The following is a 16,708-nucleotide window of genomic DNA, read 5'->3' on the forward strand; positions in this document are numbered from 1 at the left end:
TGAAGTGAACCACTTTGACTCGCCTTCATTTGTTTCATGTGATAGAACGCACATTCCACGCATTAGCAATATCACACAATGATTATATTCCTCTCATGCCAGCCGACACGCCCCATAAACGTGCTAAATATGTCCTTTCCAAACTCATCCATATGCATGAGATGGGGAAATAAATAGCAGGCCAGTCAGTCAGACGGTAGTATATTTGGCATTTCAGATCAAGCGCATAGCTTCCAGACTGTGGGGCCATGCAACCTCCTCCACTCCCCTGCCTCACGTTGCAAATAATCATCCACATAAGAGCAGCTGAAAAAGAAGCGCTGCTTAACATCTTAAAAGACAGATGTCTCCAAGCCGGGAACCCTCCAAAACGACACTAAATCGTAAAGCTGTTTGTTCAGTGTTACTCCATTAATACAACTGAAATCAGGGCCAAGACAAACAAGATTTACAAATCACAACGTCTGAAACGTCATCTGAAAGCGTACAAACCTTGTAGAAATCTCATAAATCGCGCGTCACCATTCATCATTATTTATTTAACAAAATCATGAGGTACACTGAAGGAAAAAAAATAAATAAATTGTTGAGTGCTTTTCAAAATGAAAAAGGCTCGGGCTCCTTTGATGTTCTTACGCAAGGACCCTTAATTTGGAAAGGTCAGCCACATGCATGAGGGTTATAGTAGGTATGTTTATACAAGAACAACTTAGTGAAAATACTTTTGAGTTTGATGTACACGATAACTTGTCAAAATGATTACATTGACACAGACCTGCAAAAATGACGCTGCAATGTGCACACCAGGTCAGAAGTTGGTGATGGTGCTTTTTAAAGAAACTGTCTGCCTATTCAAATACTGAATGAGTTAAGCAAGACCTAATTCTCAAAAACATCATGGTGGGACACGTCACAGAGTGACATCTTATGAAGAAAATTGTACTTCTATGCTGTGTGGCAGCCTTTTTGGGGGGGAAACAAAAACCGTGTAGTTTGGGTAGAGTATGCCTATCATTTAATGCTTCATTGACAAAGGTATGTTTTATTTTATTAGCGGTCAGGACCTGTGATACCTGTGGCCACTAAAAATATAGAAACCCTCATATTTTTGTAATAATGTAACAAATGCATTCTTTTAAATTAATTTCCCCACCTATTCTAGAATTATTACAAGGTGGGTTTAGAATTTGACAATTATCATGTATCCGCAATTTGTCCAAAAAAGAATTGTTTACACTTAACAAGCATGTCCTCCATTTTCAGCCATTTGAAACCTTTAACTGCAAACAATAACGTTGTTGTGATCAAAAACGTCCACTTTGAGACCTGATTTTAAATTGGCATTGTCAAGCTCCTAAACATCATTATTGTGTAAACTAGCAGCCAAAACCTTTTTTTTCTTCTTTTTTTTAAATCACATACTAATGGTTTCTCATACGTCATATTTTTCCACTTTTCTTATGTCACTAGTGCACAATGATCTGTTACAAATTTTCTTTCGTTGGGCCACTAAGTGGAAGACTTATTGCTATGTACTCTTAAATTAGGTACACCGAATCAAATGAATGCTGATGCCATTGTTTTTTGCCAGTACCACATTGTTAAAGAGATGCATATCTCAGTTTTATGTTTGGAGCCCTTTTAGCCAGTGCAAAACGTGGGCGGGAATCCAAACCTAATAGGCCCAATAAAATTGCTGGGATTTATGGTGTGTTGAACATGACTCACTCATGCTCTTGTGTGTGTTTTGCGGCCTCAGCGTCCGTTGGAGAAGCCGGACGGCCTGGACGTGTCCGACCAGAGCAAAGAGCACCCACAACACCTGTGTGAGAAATGTAAAGTCCTGGGTTACTACTGCCGCCGTGTGCAATAAACCTCTCCAGTCGCTGTGGTCCGAGAGCCAAGAACTTTACAAGTCACCCTCAACTCCGTCGACCCTTGAATCTTGCCGCAGCCGTGATTCTAGTGACGGTGTAAAAGATAACATTCAGGAAAAAAACAGAAGAATACATTCGTGTAGGCTCAGCTTCTCATGCAGGAAAGCCCACTCCAGCATTTTCTCATTCGGCTCATGTTACAGTCATAGATTACCTCACTTTGGGGTTTGTCACCTTTGTGTTTACAGAAATCCGCCTTACATTTCCCTGACAAGTGAAGTGTGTCCGTGCATTGTATATATACGCGCCATTGCCACATTTACGGTCAACAGCACATCTTTATTAACTGTGAATTAACTGAGGGATAATGTGCCATACATCCCAAGCTTACAAGTGGCCTATTTATTTTCTTATTGTCTAGTGTGCAATTTGACTTTGAACTGGGACAGGAAAAAATGTTTTTTTTTTTTTTTTTAATGTTTGTTTTCTGCACTGTTGTGTAACTGCTTCCACATGTCTTTAGAAACTACTGTAGGCTTAGTATCGCTCCATGTTGTCAAGTGACCATCCATGCAGTTTTTGGTATAAAACGTTTATTTAAAAAAAAAAAAAATGTTTACAAAAAGAACTGCTCACCATGCATAGACTGAATATATTTGTTGTTGTTTGAAGGAGGTTTTAGTGCCAATTTAGTGCTTGTGGTATAAAAAGTACAGAGCGGGGAGAATGAAGGTTGGCAGGAAAGCAGCCATTTAAAGGCTGATAAAGTACAAAAAAAAAAGAAGAAATTCAGGGCGGAGCGATAGGGTCATTGTGATACAACGGAATGTTAGGGCCACTCTGAAAAGACCCCAAAAAAATAAAAAATACGAGGGGAAAATAAGGTAAAATTACAAGGAAAAAAAGTAGCAACATTACAAAAAGAAATGTCACTCAAGGCTAAAGTGAAAATATTACAATTTTGATTAGACTTAAAGCTTTGTGATTTGAGACTAAATTCATAATACAACCAGAATTTTATTTTTTTATTTTATAAGATTGTGGTGGTATTATTACGAAAATCCTAATGTTATGTGATTAAAGTTATCACATTTATAACAACAACATTGTAATGTTAATGAGACAAAACCGGTGATATTTCAAGAAAAACTGCGATGTTACTAATTTAATTTAGACTAATATGAAAAACAAAACCTATTGTTACAAGACTCAAGTGTTGATATTACAAAGAAAATGTAATGTTACAAGATCAAGCGTTAATATTTAGAGAAAACCTCATCATTGTACAAATGAGTATGTAATAACGATAGAAAAAATGTGTACTATTGAGAGTAAAGTTGTAATAAAAAATATATATATATTACAAGTCTAAACTGGTAATAGTCCGAACTTGGGAGTGGGTGAATAAAGTAGTAAGAGAATAACGTTGACTAATTTACGAGAATCAAGTGGTATTATGTTCGGAAAATATGTCACAATTGAAGGTTTTTATGGTAGTGATGTTGAGCCAAAAGTGGACCCAAAATGCAAGGAAGCGGGAGAACGCAAAAAATATCAATTTATTTACAAAAAAAGCAAACGAGGTACTAGGCAGGATCAAAATACTAAATAAAATCAAGACTCAAAAGTCACAAAGAAAAATCTCATCACCACAGACTATGGGCAACATGACAAGCCAAAGGTAACGTGACGTACGACAACAATGACCTGACACATAGCCAGGGAACTAAATGCAAACAAACTGACAAGACAACGAGGCACACCTGGACATGACACGAGCTGATTGGTTGACACAGGGAACAGGGCTGACGAGAACAGGTGGGGACGAAAACCTAACGAGCAGGCAAGACATGATCAGGGACACAGGCAAACAACAACAAAAACAAAACTAAATGTAATCAAAACAATGCAAACGACAACAAAGACAAAAAATTTCATGTTACAAAACTAAATTTGTAATGTTACGAGAACATGTTACGAAAGTAGGAATATTACCAAAAATCCTGTTACGTGACCGAGTTGTAGTATTCTGAGAAAAATATCTCATAAGAGGGTTTTCTCATTGCAGTTTAATTCTGTAGTACTGTAAAAATCAGAGCCTTTTACAATTTCAACTTTATTCTTACAAAGAATGACTATGACTTAACTCACATGGGTATCGTCGTAAAGTATTGTTTTATTTTCACTTTGGCCCTAATACTTCCGTGTGTTGTAAGGATTTATGGAATGTGACAACATTGGTTTTGGGGGGGGGGGGGTTATCTTTGAATGCTTTTACAGTGTCGTGAAAAAGTATTCGCTCCTTTTTCAAATTCTTATATTTTTGCCTAGTTTCCCCACTTTGTTTAAGATCATCAAACAAATGTAAATATCGGACAAAGATAACCCAAATGAACTTAAAATGCTGTTTTTGAATTGTGACTTAAGGAAAAAAAAAAACTATTTCAAGTTACTTGGCCCTGTGTAAAAAGGTAATGCGCCCCTAAATGTAATAAATGTCTGGGCCATCCTCAGCAGCAACAAGTGAAATCAAGTGTTTTCTAAAACTGGCAATGAGTCTTTCACATCTCTGTGGAGATATTTTGACCCACTCTCCCTTGCAGAATAGTTTTTTAAATTTAGCAAAAATGGAGGGTTTTCGAACATGAACGGCCTTTTTCAGGACATGCCACTGCATTTCAATGGGATTCAACTGTGGAGTTTGACGAGGCCGCTCCAAAACCATTTTGGTTTTTTTAAGCCATTCAGAAGTTGACTTGCTGGTCTGTTTTAGATCATTATCCTACTGCACAACCCAAATGTGCTTCAGCTTGAGGTCACAAACTGATGGCTGAACATTCTCCTTCAGGATTTTCTGTTAAATTGCAGAATTCATGGTTCCATCAATCACAGCAAGTTGTCCAGGTCCTGAAGGAGCTAAACAGCCCAAGACCATCACACTACCACAACCATGTTTGACTGTTGGTATGATGCTCTTTTTCTGAAATGCTGTGCTACATTTACACCAGATGTAACGAGACACACGCCTTCCAAAAAGCTCAACTTTCATCTCATCAGTCCATATTCTCCCAAAAGTCTTGGGAATCATTCAGACGTTTTTTTTTTTTTTTTTTGGAAAAGTAAGACTAGCCTTTACGTTCTTTTTGGTCAGCATTTGTTTTCACCTTGGAATTATGCCATGGATGCCATTTTTGCCCAGTCTCTTCCTTATTGTTGTGTCATGAACCCTGACCTTAACTGAGGCAATTGTGGCCTGCAGTTCTTTAGAAGTTGTCCTGAGTTCCTTTGAGGTCTCCTGGATGAGTCATTGGCATTCTCTTGGGGTAATCTTTGTAGGTCGGCCACTCGTGGGAAGTTTCACCACTGTTACGTTTTTTTCTTGTGAGGATAATGGCTCTCCCTATGGTTCGCGGAATTCCAAAAGCTTTAGAAATGTTTTTTGTAACCCTTTCCAGACTGATAGATGTCAATTACTTTATTTCTTGACTGTTCTGGAATTTCTTTGGATCGTGTCATTTTGTTGCACCTTTTTTTTTTTTTTAGATCTTTTGTCCAACTTGATTTTGTCGGGACAGATTCTGTTTAAGTGATTTCTTGGTTGAATAGGTCTGGAGGTAATCAGGCTTGGGTGTGATTAACCAAAAAATTGTGATTAGCCACAATAAATTCATGATTTAACAAGGGAGGTAATTACTTTTGTTTTTACAAAGGGCCAGTAACTGAATTGTTTTGTCCTTTTTAAAAAAAAAAGCACCATTTAAAAATAGAATTTCAAGTTCACTTGGGTTATATTTGTCTGATTTTTACATTTATTTCATGATCCTAAACATTAAAGTGGGGAAACCATACAATAATATAAGAATTTGAAAAGGGGGCCAATACTTTTTCACAGCACTGTAACTGCTTGACATGTACAGTACAACAGTATCAGCTACAGTGGATATACTATATGCAATTTAGACTGATAGAAACCTGCCTTAGGATCATCATAGGAAATATTTTTATAGGTCTCTATTTTTATTTTAGCTCCACATATGACAGTCGTACTATTTTTATACTGTAATATATGTGCCTTGGGTGAGTTCAAGAAACAAATTGAAGTCAAGTTGGTGCAGCAGATGGGTTCTCTGTGATGCATAGAAGGTTTGAAATGACGAGATGTCATACAATGAGTTGGAGGTGTGGAAATAATAAGAAAGAATCGAGGTTGGTCTTTTTTGCTTAGGGCTCTCCCTACAGTTATGAAGTGCAACGTACTTTTAAAGTATTTGTAAAGTAAACACAAAAATGTCTACAAATTTGACACTACAACGGTGAGTGTTGTTACCAACATTACCAACCAAATTTGAATGATAGATAAATTAAAAAAAATAAATCACTGAGTATATAAAATGAGGCTTCAAAATCATGAATATTAGGGCACGTTCGGAAATTTCACTCCAAGCGCGTGCTCTGCACTCCAGAACGTTCGGGAACTCAAAAGAGCATTGTTGGAGTGTGCCGTTCGGTTATTCAGAGCGCCACACATCGGGGAGTGCCGGACCGCTCTAACTGAGGAGACAGAGGGTCCGGAGCTTCAGCAAGGACGAGGCAGAACTGACACATTCAATATGGCGGACGCACTGACGTATCCCCGCCAATGGCCAACACGCTCATTCGTAAAATCATAGAAAATGGAGCTGCCTTTCTGAGAGTGTAGTGAGAGCGTCAGATTGAATTTCCGAACGTACCCTGTGTGTCTCCATTCTCAAACACTGTTGGTGTGTCCGCTTAATGCGCCGATACCACGCCTTGCCTAACTGTCTATCACATCTTTTTTATGCCTACACATCCCTACATGTTTAAACTACGAAGATTAAGCCGTTTAAAAACTCCAGTGGCTGGAATATATCTCTCAGGGCTTTGCATGCCATGAGAGGCGCTAGCCATCAGCAAGTTGGAAAGCTAACAGGCGTCCGACTCGCTTGGTTGTGTCAGTCCACATTACAGACAGAATTTAGGGTAAGTCAACCATTTAAGAAACACAGCGGGACACACTCATTATTCAGCTTGTGCATCACACTATGACAGCGATTTTAGGATCTACTTCCTGCTAGTTATATACCATTTCCATTCAAAAAGATTACGGTAGCCTGAATAACACAAAATACATAACAGTTGGGAATTTAACTAACAACACCAAGCTGTTTTGTAGGGATCCAAAGAAGATGCATTTTCGGGTGTTAGCATAGCTAGCTAGCGCTGCACGCTGGAGTGGTAGAAATGGGCCAAGTGCAAAGGGCAGTCAAAAAGCAATGAGGCCAATTCAATTTAACCTCCTTATAACTGAATTTATTTTTTCAGACATTTGCATGGTTTGTAGTTTACCTTTATTTTTTTAAAAGTGCATTTTCATCAAATTATCTTCAAACATGTATAATGTATTTAGAAACTAATCGCTGAATTCACTTTATAGCGTCTTAAGACAGAATTGGAAGATTGTGATAATGAACAGTACACTATGTCGTTAAACAAACGTCTTTTGAGCAATCTTAACAACACTAAATATTGTTTGAACACTTGCAAACTGAGACTTGAAACTAGAAAAAAAGATACATAGATAAATCATATGCCTGTCCTGTAAAAGTAAAAACAGAGCATGGATGAAGAAAGGTTTAGTTTGTTCAGACCGATGTCGCGAGTGTAGCAACAATGTCTGTGCCTATGTTTCCCATTATGCAAAGTTTCAGCACCCCGCAGATCAGATGAAACCTGCTTGAAATGTGTTTATTCCCATTATTTTTTATTATTATTTTGTTTTAGGGGAGGGCAAACTTAAAAAACGGCCTGTGAGAGCGTTCCATCCAGGCCACCATGCATTAAAACCTCTTATAAAAAGCCCATTTATCCAACAAATGCTGATTATGTATGACAACAAACATTTGTTTGCATCACATTTTTAGTCTATACATATATCTAGGAAAAGTGTTAAACACCCCTGCACTATGTGAAGACACCAGCAGGCCTTTCAAACACACCGTGGTGCGCCACTGATGCCTTTTTGACGTAACCGCATTGTAGCGATTAAACAGTTAAAAATTCGGCCTGGTGACGATGCAAACGGCACATCAGGAGCAAACAGAAGCAGTGAAAAAAACTAAAATATCTTTTCTTTTGTCTTGAATTTACATTTATACTTGACTTTTCTATTAGTTTTTCAGTATATATATATATATATAGCCTATAAAAATGAGCGTATATACAGTATGTGTATTTTGCAAAACAATGGAATATTTTATAGCAACTTAACTCAAGTTATAACAAATATTTTATGAACGGATGACTGATTATGTATATATTTGATGGCCGTCATTTTTAAAGTGTTATGCAATATCAAAGCCTTTTGTGTGCGCGCGTGTGTGTGTGTGTGCGCGTGTGTTTGTGTGTGTGAAGAAGGGCCTTCGCTGATAAGTAAACCTCGCTGGGAGTTTTCTTTCCTCTTCTTGGACGTTTTACAATAATCTGCAGAAGTATTTATGGATTAAAAAAAAACAACACACTTTTTGTATAGAATATGCAAACAAAGTTACACTACGGAGAAAATATTGATTTCTACATAGAGTATTATTAAAAAAAAGAAAAGAAAAAGCTGGTACATAATTAATTTTTCTCAATTATTAATTCATTGTGTTTTTATTATTAGTTAAATAACCCACATTAGTGTTACTAATTATGAGCTGATATAAAAATATGCATAATCGTTTTGCGGCTAAAAAGTATGATATTGTGTTAACATGCAGAATATCTCGTCGCCACTGTATGAGCTTGTTAAAACTGTGAGACGCAGCTTGCCTCCAGGTGATCTATTATGGGATGTTCCAGTGTTATCGCTAGCTGTTAGCTGACGACAAAGAACTAGTTGACAGTTTGCATGTGCATGTGTCCAATGAAGTATTATGTTCGTGCAATGTTAAACATTATTTAAATCTTTTTGTTTGTTTGTTGCAGTATTACATTTACAGCTCTTTAAATACTATTTACGGAATGTATGTAGTGTGTAAACAACTAAATGTGTGTATCACTAGTTACACAATTTTGCAACACTAAAAAAGAAAAACAAAGAAACAAGGACTCTTGGGAGGTTTTTCTGAAAAAAAAAAAAAAAAGACATTCATGGTTCAGAGAGTCGACCGACCGTGGGTCTGTTTTTCATGTCCATGAAATGGCATTCCAAAATGTGCCTTATTTGTTATCTAGGAAATAATTTTTAGTGCTCTCGTGATGTCTACTTTGATGAATAAAAGTCTGGCTGTAAGTGCCTTCTTTTTTGGCTTTGTGTGTGTTTTTGTTTGTTTGGATCAACACAAAAAGCAGCATATGATGGTTATCATCTGCATTAAGAGGAGCTCTTTTGGTAATGTGCCATTGAAGTACAGTATATCGTCAGTGGGCCTAGTTATTATATAGACTAGTAGTTTCCATGCCTCTATAATAACTGCTTCCCAATGTTCTGATCTAATTAGTTCCTAATAAGTTTAATTACTACAGTGCTAACAAAATTTAGAAGAAAAATTTCCTATCGGAAATAAAGTGGATTTAAGTCTACACATCACTGTTCAAATGCCAGGTTTTTGTGATATAAAAAATGAGACCAAGATAAATCATTTCAAAACCTTTTCCACCATTAATACGATTAAAATGGTTGGAATATGGCAAAAAAGTTCAACCTTAGTTTTATAATTTTGCAAAAATGAAATCTCCCAAAAATTATATTTTTGGGATATAATTACAAAAGGTGCAAACATAAGACTGCTCATCACCAAAAGAACACCCTACCTACAGTGAACCTCAAGCATGGTGGTGCCCGCATCATGCTTTGGGGCTAATTTTCTTTATCTGGCCCTAATACAAGGTGGGAGAAATTTTGAACAGTTCAAATTAGCAACCAGTGTTAGCACAAAAGCTTCATGCTTCTGCTAAAAAAACCAAACTAAAATTCAGAAGCCTACTGGAACAACAGAACTTTATTTGGGGTTAATCAGAAGGACTTTAAATGGTGGCAGGTGTGTGCTGACTCCCATTTAACATGAGTTTAAATGTGACTGGTTTATTCTAAACACAGCCAAATCTCCAGTTATAAGAGGGCATGCACACTTGTGCTACTACATTGTTTCTCCTCTTGAAAATATTTACATTTTTAACATTACAGTTTGGGGAAAAAGTTAAACGTTTGTGTTACAAAAGCTTGGCACTTGAATAGGGCGGGGTGTGTAGACTTTATAGATACACTGGAGAAAACAATAAAAACAGAAGAAATAACCCATTTCAGGGTCAAACTGTCCAAGCCATTAAACCTTTATTCAAATATACAAGCTGTTGTTTGAAGTCACTCTTTAAATGTCGAAATAAATTAACCCCTGCACATATTATGGTATATTAATGACATGTGACAAAGGCGTAATGATACTTTGATTCACGCAACCTGATACTTAACCTGTGTATCTACGGTACTTTTGGTTTAACCTTTTAGTCATACAAGTGTAAAAATAATGAAAATAATTTTATCGTTGTACTTCGTAAAAACAATCAAACGCTCCACGGTTAGCAGCTAGTGCTTGGCTCTTCAAACTGTTTATTATTAGAAAAGAAAAGTACAGTGTACCTGTAAGGTATTCACAGCATTTCACTTTTTTCACATTTTGTTGTTAGTCTTATTCCAAATTGAATGAAACAAACGCCCCCAATAAACATTCAACATTCTGCACATAGCACCCCATAATAACATGATTTCTTCTCATAGTTTTGCTAATTCATCCATTTCCTGTACCGCTTATCCTCACTCGGGTCGTGGGCATGCTGGAGCCCATCCCAGCTGACTTTGGGCGAAAGGCGGACGACACCCTGAACTGGTTGCCAGTCAGTCACAGGGCATTTTTGCTAATTTGTTAAAGTAAAAAAAAATATATAACTAAAATAAAATAAACTAAGAGCTCACATGTACACACACAAAAACAATAAAGCCAAGGAAAAAGTGAGACTCCTTTCATGCTCTGTTAACAATTCTAAGCTTGCAGTCCAAGAAATATACCAGTATATTTTTGTGGCAATCCACTTTATGGCAAAGTGTCACTCAGTGATGAAAATGTATTAGATAATTATGTTGTTTAGCATTATAACAAACTTTCAGAAAATATGTTTCACTGCAGAGAGACACACTTATTAATTGAATTTCATGATACACACTGTATATTGCATTGTGTATTATTATGACTAAGTACCATTGCTCATTTGTGAAAGTGTATTGCATGTATCTTGTTTGGTATTATAGAAAATATTTTCTTTTCATAAAAACTGCATACAAATTGAATGCAAAGCAGCACCTGAAATTTATTTTTTATTTCATTACAGATATCAAATATAATCAGGTAATGATTATTATTCGAGATTCTTTTTTTTTTTTTCCCACATATATTGCTCGTTATTATTATAAAATAATTACATTTACAATCAAAAATCTCTTATAGATGCCCTTATTAGTTTAGTTGTATTTGATTATATAAATAATTAAAATTATAATATATTTTGCATGAAGAAAAAAAGAACAGCAACAATTAATGATCTTATTCAATATAACAGTAAAAATAAAAACGTGACCAAAGTGGATGTTTCTACGGGCTCGAAAAACAAAGCATCAGAAACGATGTCATTGAGTTTCCATGCATTCCAGTCATGTTAAAAGCTCCAGTGGGTGGGGGCCCAAAATTCAAGTTTGTTACATCTCAAGCTGGAACAACGTGCCAGCGTCCCCACGGCAACTGTGTAACGTGAGAACGCAAACAAACGATGGTGGATGGTCAGGGTGCAGATGTTTTTTATTGGGGGGTGGGGGTATGTGGGTAAAAAACATCTCTATTATTTACTTTCATAAAGTATCAGCTTGATAAGCAGCAGCAGCGCTTGGCCTCTCGTATGAGCTGTGACCCCCCCCGCGTAGATGTCACCTGATGTCACTTCCTGCTGGGATGGACAGGAAGCGATGGTGTCTAAAAAAAGCCACTGGCTGTTTTCCAGGAAGGTTGCAAAGCAGCGGGGGCACGAGCCAATGTCCTCGGAGAGCAGGAACATCGGACGTTTATTTGGCAGGAAGTGGCGGGGGAATTGCACAATGTGAAGATTTGGACTAAAAAGGACCACCTTGGACTTGTCAACACACGAGACGAATGAAGCGAGGAAGACACACAAGATGCAAACAATTCGGAGAAGTCCTTTTATCCCAAGTCCCACCTGGAAATCTATTTCACTTGCCCGCAATCCGCCACGACTATTTTCTTGATCACACCGCCGTCGTGTAAACCAAACGCTTCCATTTTAGAGACGACGTCCATACCTGACATTACCCGTCCAAACACCACGTGCTTGCCGTCCAGCCTGCCGACAAAACACAGCAATCTGATTACAATGTGCGCAAGTCCGTGAATTTTTAAAGTCTCGTCTTTAGCAAGTAAAACTCATGCTCAATAGGGTTTAAGTTTAGAAATGGACTTGGCCAATCTAAAACTTTGCACTTCCGGCCCCTGATGAACTCCTTTGTTGTTTTGGCAGGGTAATTTAGCTCATTATCTTGCTGCATGATGAAGAATCTTCCAAAACAGTTTCTTTAAATTAGCAGACAAAACGTTTCTGTAGACTTCTGAGCTGATTCCGGTGCTGCCATCATCGTGTTATCAATGGAGATGAATGAGTCCCGAGCCAAGATGTTGCCTCCACTATTTAACAGATGAGCTTGTACAGTATGTTGTGAAACATGAGCAGATACTTTCCTTTTTTTTTTTTGTCTCTTTGGTCCATAAAACCTTCCCCTAAAACCTTTTTTGTTTAGCCTCATCGCTGTACTTTATGGCAAATTCCAGCCTGGTGTTCCTCTGATGCTAATGAGCGGTTTGCATCTTCTAGTGTAGCATCTGTACCTTCCGTCCTGCCCTCTGGAGGCGACTTTGTGGGTGATTTCATTAAGTTGTTTTAGGGTCTTCTGTTACAGATCATAAACTGTTTCTGTCATCAACTGCTGTTGGTTTCTTTCACCTAACAGGTTCTGTTACATACTACCCCAGTGGTTTATTGCTTCTTCAGGACATTCCGAATGGCAGTACTGGTTATAAATCAATGTGTGTGCAATGGCTCTGATTAAGTTTCCATTTTCTCTCAACTTCACAATTGCTTGTTTTTCACCCATACACAGCTCTCTGGATTTCATATTGGTTACACAGGCAAAACCCAAATCTGATACTAAGCGCAGACGTGCTCACATTAAAATGGGGTGGAGTTGAAATGAAATATGCATATCTTTTAAGCTGTGTATCCGATGCAGATGTCCAGTAAATACCTGGAAATAGAAGCTAAACTGTTGAGCTTTTGTCTCATATTCATCTTTTGACGTCAACCCTGAATGTTTTCAATCTACAACAAAAAAAAAAAGGGAACTGGTCTGACTGTTCTAACACGTTCGGACGGGAGTGTACCACAAATGTTTGTGTTCCTTTATGATGTTACAATAGATGGCATCATGTTCGTAATTGCAGGCATGTATCCCTGTATTTTCTATGCATCCATCTTTGATGATTAACAACAAACAAAGATCTGACCCAATAAAGAAATAGCTATAACATCTGACAACTTACCCATAATTCAAGCGCATTGCAATCATTGCGTAACTCCTGATAAGGGAAGGTATACTGCTGTTAAATGTACCCAATGAAGAGTCCAGTGACTAATGAACTAATGGGTTTTGTTAACAATATCTTGAAGATGAAGGTTTTACCATTCGGTTTTCGTGGTGCTGATAAAAAACTGGGAGCCGTTGGTGTTTGGGCCTGAGTTGGCCATTGATAGAGTTCCTGCGCACAATGAAAACAAGCACAATGTTTAAGTTTATATATGACTATATAAGTATAATTTCTTCCCCCCCCCCCCCCCAATTGTATTTAATTTGCCCACCGTTGAAAGTAGGCGATTTAGTTGGTGATTGCAAATAGCTGACAAGTACAGTGAAGGATAATTCAGTACTGCCATCTAGCGGACATATAGGTATATACAGTAAAGAAAATATAAAGCACATAAAATGAAAAGTAATGTGACTTATTTCCTTGTATTGTGTTGTAACTTTGAGTGACTATAAAAAATCTGCAAGTAATGGATGCTCCTTTATACTGTACTGTAATTGCGATGCCCCAAGATGGCAGTAAATGACTACCTTTGTCTGAATGAAGCTCCTTAACTCACTTCAAAAGTTCCTCAGCACCAAGATGGCACCAGATAGAGCCAAAACAATACTATTACTGTTAGGCTGTATTCTTTAGTTGTATTATTGATATAAAAAGAGCGAATAGGTGAATTTGCCTAACCTCGAATATGTGGGGTTTCACTGTACACAAATATGGAAGAGAATGAATGGCAACAAAGCGTGGGTGTTGCTTGACTTCCAGAGAAACCAAAGTTCATAAAAAGTAAAAGTGTGAGACGCACCTGCTCCGATGTGTTTTAACTTAAAGTTTTCATCCTTGAAGGTTTTTCCGTATATAGATTTCCCTCCGGTGCCGTTGTGTTTGGTGAAATCTCCTCCCTGTGAGACACAAACAGCGTCATTGCAGACCAAAGAGATTGCAATTGCTGGAGAAATCGCGTGTGAATGCTGAAATGCGGAATGAAAAAATATGGAAGTATGTGAAATGATATGGAATGACATGGAATGATATGTTTGGAATGATGTGGAACAATATTGAATAATAGGAAAGGACGTCGAATGAGGCGAACAGTTTGAAGTTGGAATGGTTCGAATAGGTCAAGAAATGCGGCAACTGGAGTTCAATATGTCAATATTTTGGATTTCTGGCTCCTATTTTGAAAAATGTGGGGCATTTTGGGAATGGAAACGAGCTGAATAATCGGTCAAGGAATGTCAAAATTAGGGGTGAATTCTGAATGTAAAGAAAAAAAAAACATTTATTTCAGGCGGCGGCATATTGGTCGACTGGTTAGCACATCTGCCTCACAGTTCTGGGGACCGGGGTTCAAATCCCGGCCCCGCCTGTGTGGAGTTTGCGTGTTCTCCCTGTGTCTGCGTGGGTTTTCTCTGGGTACTCCGGTTTCCTCCCACATCCCAAAGACATACAGGGTAGGTTAATTGAATACTCTAAATTGCCCGTAGGTGTGAATGTGAGTGTGAATGGTTGTTTGTTTCTATGTGCCCTGTGATTGGCTGGCGACCAGTTCAGGGTGTACCCCGCCTCTCGTTTTTGCTAATTGCTGGGATAGGCTCCAGCACGCCCGTGACCCTAGTGAGGATAAGCAGAACGGTAGATGAATGAATGAATGAATGAATTTCGGCCTTTTTTGAAAAATTTGAGAATGGGAATAGTTCACATTATGGCTTGAATGAGTTGAACATGTTGACGTTGGAATGGTTTGAATCTGTTGAGAAATATTGAAGGAAGAAGCGAATAAGTGTCAGAATAATATAAAACATTTAGAATTTTTTTGTATGTGGGATTTTTTGGAATGAGAGAAATAGTTCCTCCCGTCACATGACTTTTTGGAATATGTTGAAGATGGAACGATTTGAATCGGTCAAAAAAAATGTTGAGTGTCAAAAAAGTGGGGAGAATAATAATGATAATGAATAGGAATTATGAAACTGCGAATGCCTTCAGCATTCACACAAAAATAAGAAACATGATTAAAATTCACTTTTAAAAGTGTGGGCAGTGAACTGACCTGACACATGAATTGTGGTATGACCCTGTGGAACACACACCCCTTGTAGCCAAAGCCATGCTCTCCAGTACACAAAGCTCTGAAATTCTCTAATGAAATCAAACACGTCTATTAGTTTGAACACTCCTAGAATTATTCAATGATGCTGTTTTTACCTGCAGTCTTTGGCACCACGTCTGCATTAAGCTGTAAGATAAAACAGCAAATGAAGCACACCGTGTTTCCAGGCGCCCTCCACATGGGCTAACCATGCTAACAAGAGAGCTACCTGGATGATTATTCTCCCCAGCGGCTCACCGTCCGCCTCGATGTCCAGAAACACGACAGTGTTCTCGGCGGGACCTGACGAGAGAAGCCTCGCCGTAGCGAGGCCGAGCGGGCTGAATTTGATTCGCTTTTTGACGATGAACATCGTACCTTCGAGCTGTTAGCTTTAGCACGTTAGCACGTTTCCGGGACAGAGGTGCCGCGCTTTGTTCACGTGTGACGTCAAGCAGGCTTGATAGGTTGTGGAAGTATAACAATGCCACCAAGTGGGGTAATCAGGTAGTGCAGGAGTGTTTTGAAAATTCCATAAGGTTTATTTTTAATTTCTACAAATATCAATTTACTTAAAATGAAACTAATTAAAATACGTTTTATGCATACTGTACTAGAATTTTAGTAGAAATATATGTACTTTGTATTTTAACCATGTAAAGTACTTAGTGAGCCCTCTGAGAAGTGCTTCACATATAAATAAAATTTACTTTGCGTTTATTTTTTTAAAAATTGCATCAGATTAAAAAAAAATAGTATTCATAGTATTGATGCCATGTTTAGTAGGAGTAAAAGAAGATAAAATTAATATAGTGTGATCAAAGTAATATGTATTTAATCATTATTCAATTATTTTTTACAAGTTTAAAAATAAAGAAAAAAGTGTAATTTTACATTTTGACTTATTTTAAAATAGTACTACCACTAATATCCAATATTTGCATTACTTCATTTTAATTAAATAACTGATTTTTACATAACTTATAATGGAGCAAGTACAATACTTGCATTTACATTTTATAATATTTAATATTTTTAATTAA

At 37.5% G+C, this 16,708-nt stretch overlaps 2 protein-coding genes across 2 annotated transcripts in view; one reads left to right on the forward strand and one right to left on the reverse strand.

Annotated features, from left to right (window-relative positions):
- The window catches only part of zcchc24 (zinc finger, CCHC domain containing 24), a 50,346-nt gene extending 41,158 nt beyond the window's left edge, over positions 1 to 9,188 (forward strand). Inside the window, exon 4 of the mRNA XM_061788949.1 lies at positions 1,760 to 9,188. Coding sequence (XP_061644933.1) covers positions 1,760 to 1,873 — 114 coding nt within the window. The 3' untranslated portion in view covers positions 1,874 to 9,188. The remainder of the gene's footprint in view (positions 1 to 1,759) is intronic.
- A 2,522-nt stretch (positions 9,189 to 11,710) lies between these two features.
- Positions 11,711 to 16,143, reverse strand: ppifa (peptidylprolyl isomerase Fa). The gene is made up of 6 exons (XM_061788950.1): positions 15,895 to 16,143; positions 15,782 to 15,812; positions 15,627 to 15,715; positions 14,379 to 14,475; positions 13,675 to 13,750; positions 11,711 to 12,284 (listed from the first exon to the last, which is right to left on the reverse strand). Exons 1-6 carry the CDS (start codon positions 16,036 to 16,038, stop codon positions 12,149 to 12,151), a joined length of 573 nt encoding a protein of 190 aa, XP_061644934.1. The 5' UTR covers positions 16,039 to 16,143; the 3' UTR covers positions 11,711 to 12,148.
- Between the last annotated feature and the right edge of the window lie 565 nt (positions 16,144 to 16,708).

Source organism: Phyllopteryx taeniolatus, chromosome 11 (assembly GCF_024500385.1).
Source record: "Phyllopteryx taeniolatus isolate TA_2022b chromosome 11, UOR_Ptae_1.2, whole genome shotgun sequence".
Lineage (NCBI taxonomy): Eukaryota > Metazoa > Chordata > Actinopteri > Syngnathiformes > Syngnathidae > Phyllopteryx > Phyllopteryx taeniolatus.